A 3,609-nucleotide genomic window follows, 5' to 3' on the forward strand; every position below is an offset into this window, starting at 1 on the left:
GCATTTTGTTAACATTAAATTTACCAAGGAGAAATAAATTGTTTAGAGGGCAATATGTAATTTAACAAAATTAAGATATACATAGATAAGCTGAAATCGAAAATCCGTGCCCATACCACACGATATAATTGTTGCCCATTGTTAGAGAGTTTTTTCCAACTAAAGTGGTCATGCAGATTCTGATCTCTCAGATCAACTGCAAGATCCAATTTCTAATTTCTGCTAAGAACCTTGCGATTGGCTGCAACTACGATTCGATTTGCCAATAGTCGTTCAACTAAAACCTGCAATTGATCAGAACTTCCTTGATTCCACCAGCAGCTAACATTCGTTGAAATACCTCCCAGGAAACTTTACCCTATTGACAGAACGAAAATAACAATATGATGGCATCGTGTTTTACTATTTTAAGAATGTTGCTCTCGAGAAGACATACAATACTGCATCTTATACCTACGATGAAATTGAGGAAGCCCCACATGGCAATGGCATGGAATCAACCGTATTACATAGCAATAGTACAGAGGAAGTCACACTTGATAGCAATGGTATGGAAGCAACCCCACTAGATAGTAGCATAGAAACAGATCCGCTAGATAGCAACAACATAGAAGCAGACCCACTAGATAGCAATCTCATAGTAAGAGACACACTCGATATCAGTCGCATAGTAAGAGACACACTAGATAGCAACAACATAGAAGCAGACCCACTAGATAGCAATCTCATAGTAAGAGACACACTCGATAGCAGTCGCATAGTAAGAGACACACTCGATAGCAGTCGCATAGTAAGAGACACACGAGATAGCAATCGCATAGATACAGACCCGTTAAATAGCCACAACATAGAAGCAGATTCATTAGATAGTAATAGCATGGAACCAGACCCACTACATAGCAATTGCACAGAAAGGGGCCCCACGGAGGACTGTGATTACCTTCAAGTCGCTACTACATTTGATCCGTATCTACGGCATACATGTCTCAATGGTCACTGTGAAATAACAACTTTAGAAGACTCTGAACAATATTCAAATTCAAGTGGGTATAAAGATCAACACTTTTATTCTAAGTTAGGCTGAATGTGAATATCAATCAATGATCGAAGGATGAAACTAAATAAGTTTTCCAACGGAGCTCTTAACTGTGTAATTCTAATGCCAAGTTAAATTGTAATGAAACAATGGCAAAAATAAGAATTAACAGATATAAACAAAACTGTGACCTTCAGGAAAACAATAACATCCGAACGATAATATGACAAATCCTTGGACTAGTGTATATCTTCATGTGATCTTGTTTTACTTGAAATTTTTTAGCTTATAGCAGTATATAAAGGCTTATTGCAGTTTTTTGTATATGCCCAAGTCAAATGTATATTGTCGTCACTAATACAATGTCTGTCGATCCGGTAAGACCAACCGTCTACAATTGCTTGTATGCACTTTAGAAGGTAAATTCTTGCATGATTTGCACAAAAGTTGCTAAAACTGTTATCAACCATGAATGAAACCTATTTGAAATTGTATGTCCATATTATAGGCCTATCCAATGTTTATTCTTGCCTATTTGCTTCCTGTATACATTTGAATATAAAAATAAAAATAAAATTTGATGTTATCGGGGCGATCAACTGCATAATTTCCTGGTCTATATGGATACGTATTGTATGGTTTTTCCTCGTCCAATATTAGAAAATAAGCAGTCCAACTCGGCCTCAAAGTTGTCAAAAAATTTGTTGTGGACTGTAGCATCTACTATTTTAATAAGGGTGATGTCCCCTTTCTCACAAAGAAATCTTGCAATTTTAAAAGGCACGGTCCTATCATAAACGAGGATTGTTAGGATAAGCTAATCGGTCATAATATTCAAAAATTTACCGTCGAAATTTGAGACTTCTTGGCCATGTGTATCCAGAATTATCCGTGTTTGAAAGAAAAAATGACGACTCTCCATTCTGAAGAAAGGTTTATAACATATTAGCCTCAGCTTCGACGAAATATATCTGGTTGTTAGAGACTATATCAACAAGACGTTCAAATATCAGATCAAACGGCCTATCGTGAAGATTCAGCTATCGCTCTGCAACATAATAATATACCGGTACTGGTAATGAATGGCAGCCATTATTAACCGGAACTATGAACCGTTCATGACTTCAAGAAATACAAAGAAATTCACCAAGGATTGCCGATTGCTGTCGGATACCCAAATTCCATTAATTTAAGAAGCAAACCATCCAGTTCAGCCTGCCTACACAACTAAGACCCTCTTATACCTAGAAATATTACTCTACAGCTATTTCAAAGGTTTAGACAACAGTTCCAATGGATTGAAGACGATACTCTCGATCATATAAGAAAAGTAAAATAAAGAAATGGAATTTTGTCTTGGTATTTTATCATGGACGTCAGTTGATCTGATCAAAGTTGAGAGCCATCTATCACCTTATCTCCTACATTACAATTGATTGCTTTCAAATGATCACCTGATTGAATTGAACAGTTTCATCTCTCCTTTAATTTAATCATCTTGATTCAAATATCATTTACATTTCCCTTCTAGTTTTTGCCACTCGCAGTCCAATTTACTCCATTTCGAATTTCCAACTTCTATAGAATCGCTTAACTCAATTTGCTTGTTGGAAGCCTTATTTGTGGCTGTTGACGAGTGGTTGGCGTCTAATCCGAGGCTTGAAGCGTCTCTCTTGCTCTCAAACTTGATTAGAAATAAAAGTAATTATCGGCCAACAGGATAGAGCAAATTAAATCAGTGTGAAGGCATCACTGATAGTTAGGAAGTGACTTTTGTACGTTTGTTTTGTGAACTGATTAAGAGCAGCTTTCTCCAACACGCGACCTGAACAACTACAGACAGCATGATTGTATTACGATTGATACAAATGAAGTCATTATCTCACTGCCCTCTAGATTTTAAATGCAAATAATATACCCCGGGACTATCTCTCGGTATCGGTATGGTGCGTACAGACGGAGAACTGTTTCCGTATGTTGTGTACGAAGTTGTAGCAAAATAACTATCTGGGAAAGAATTTACTGGATATAGTCTATACGTCATACAACCCGTGCTGGAATTCGTCAATATGCGGAAATTACAAATCCTACGATCACGCACACGATGACGGACGCCGTATTTACTTTCCAGAACAGAAAGCATACCTCAGAATTCTACGCCACACCGCCCCATTCGTAGCTTTATGCAAGCAAATTGTTCGTTTCTTTTAGGATTTTGAGTAAATCTGGCATGATGATCGGTATGAATTCTACTTTTACTTTATTGCTGAGAACGATGTGCGAGTTATCCTGCTTGAAATAGTTTAATGCTTCAAAACGAGCAGTAAGAGCAGAAATGAGGTAAAATTTGCCAGCAAGGGGTGTCGTCATTGAACTTGTTTTTGGTTTTAAAGCATTATTTAGAAATTTCTTATTCATTGAAGTTTAATCTCCCCGCCCATCTGCATCAGTGACTGGGTTATATCGGGTTTCAAAATCTGAAATTATTACCCCGAACCCATAGGTTAAGGGGTCAACCAAGGACGAGACCGAAGATGACGGTAGCCAAGTTACTGACTGATTACAGTTTGCTG

At 37.4% G+C, this 3,609-nt stretch overlaps 1 protein-coding gene across 1 annotated transcript; it reads left to right on the forward strand.

Annotated features, from left to right (window-relative positions):
* Nucleotides 1-490: 490 nt before the first annotated feature.
* LOTGIDRAFT_97229 (hypothetical protein) lies at nucleotides 491-904 on the forward strand (the record flags this gene model as incomplete). Its single annotated transcript, XM_009047741.1, has 1 exon — nucleotides 491-904. A coding segment is annotated over one exon (414 nt), but the record flags the coding sequence as incomplete, so codon positions are not given.
* Nucleotides 905-3,609: the final 2,705 nt, after the last annotated feature.

This window comes from Lottia gigantea (assembly GCF_000327385.1).
Source record: "Lottia gigantea unplaced genomic scaffold LOTGIsca_116, whole genome shotgun sequence".
Classification (NCBI taxonomy): Eukaryota; Metazoa; Mollusca; class Gastropoda; family Lottiidae; genus Lottia; species Lottia gigantea.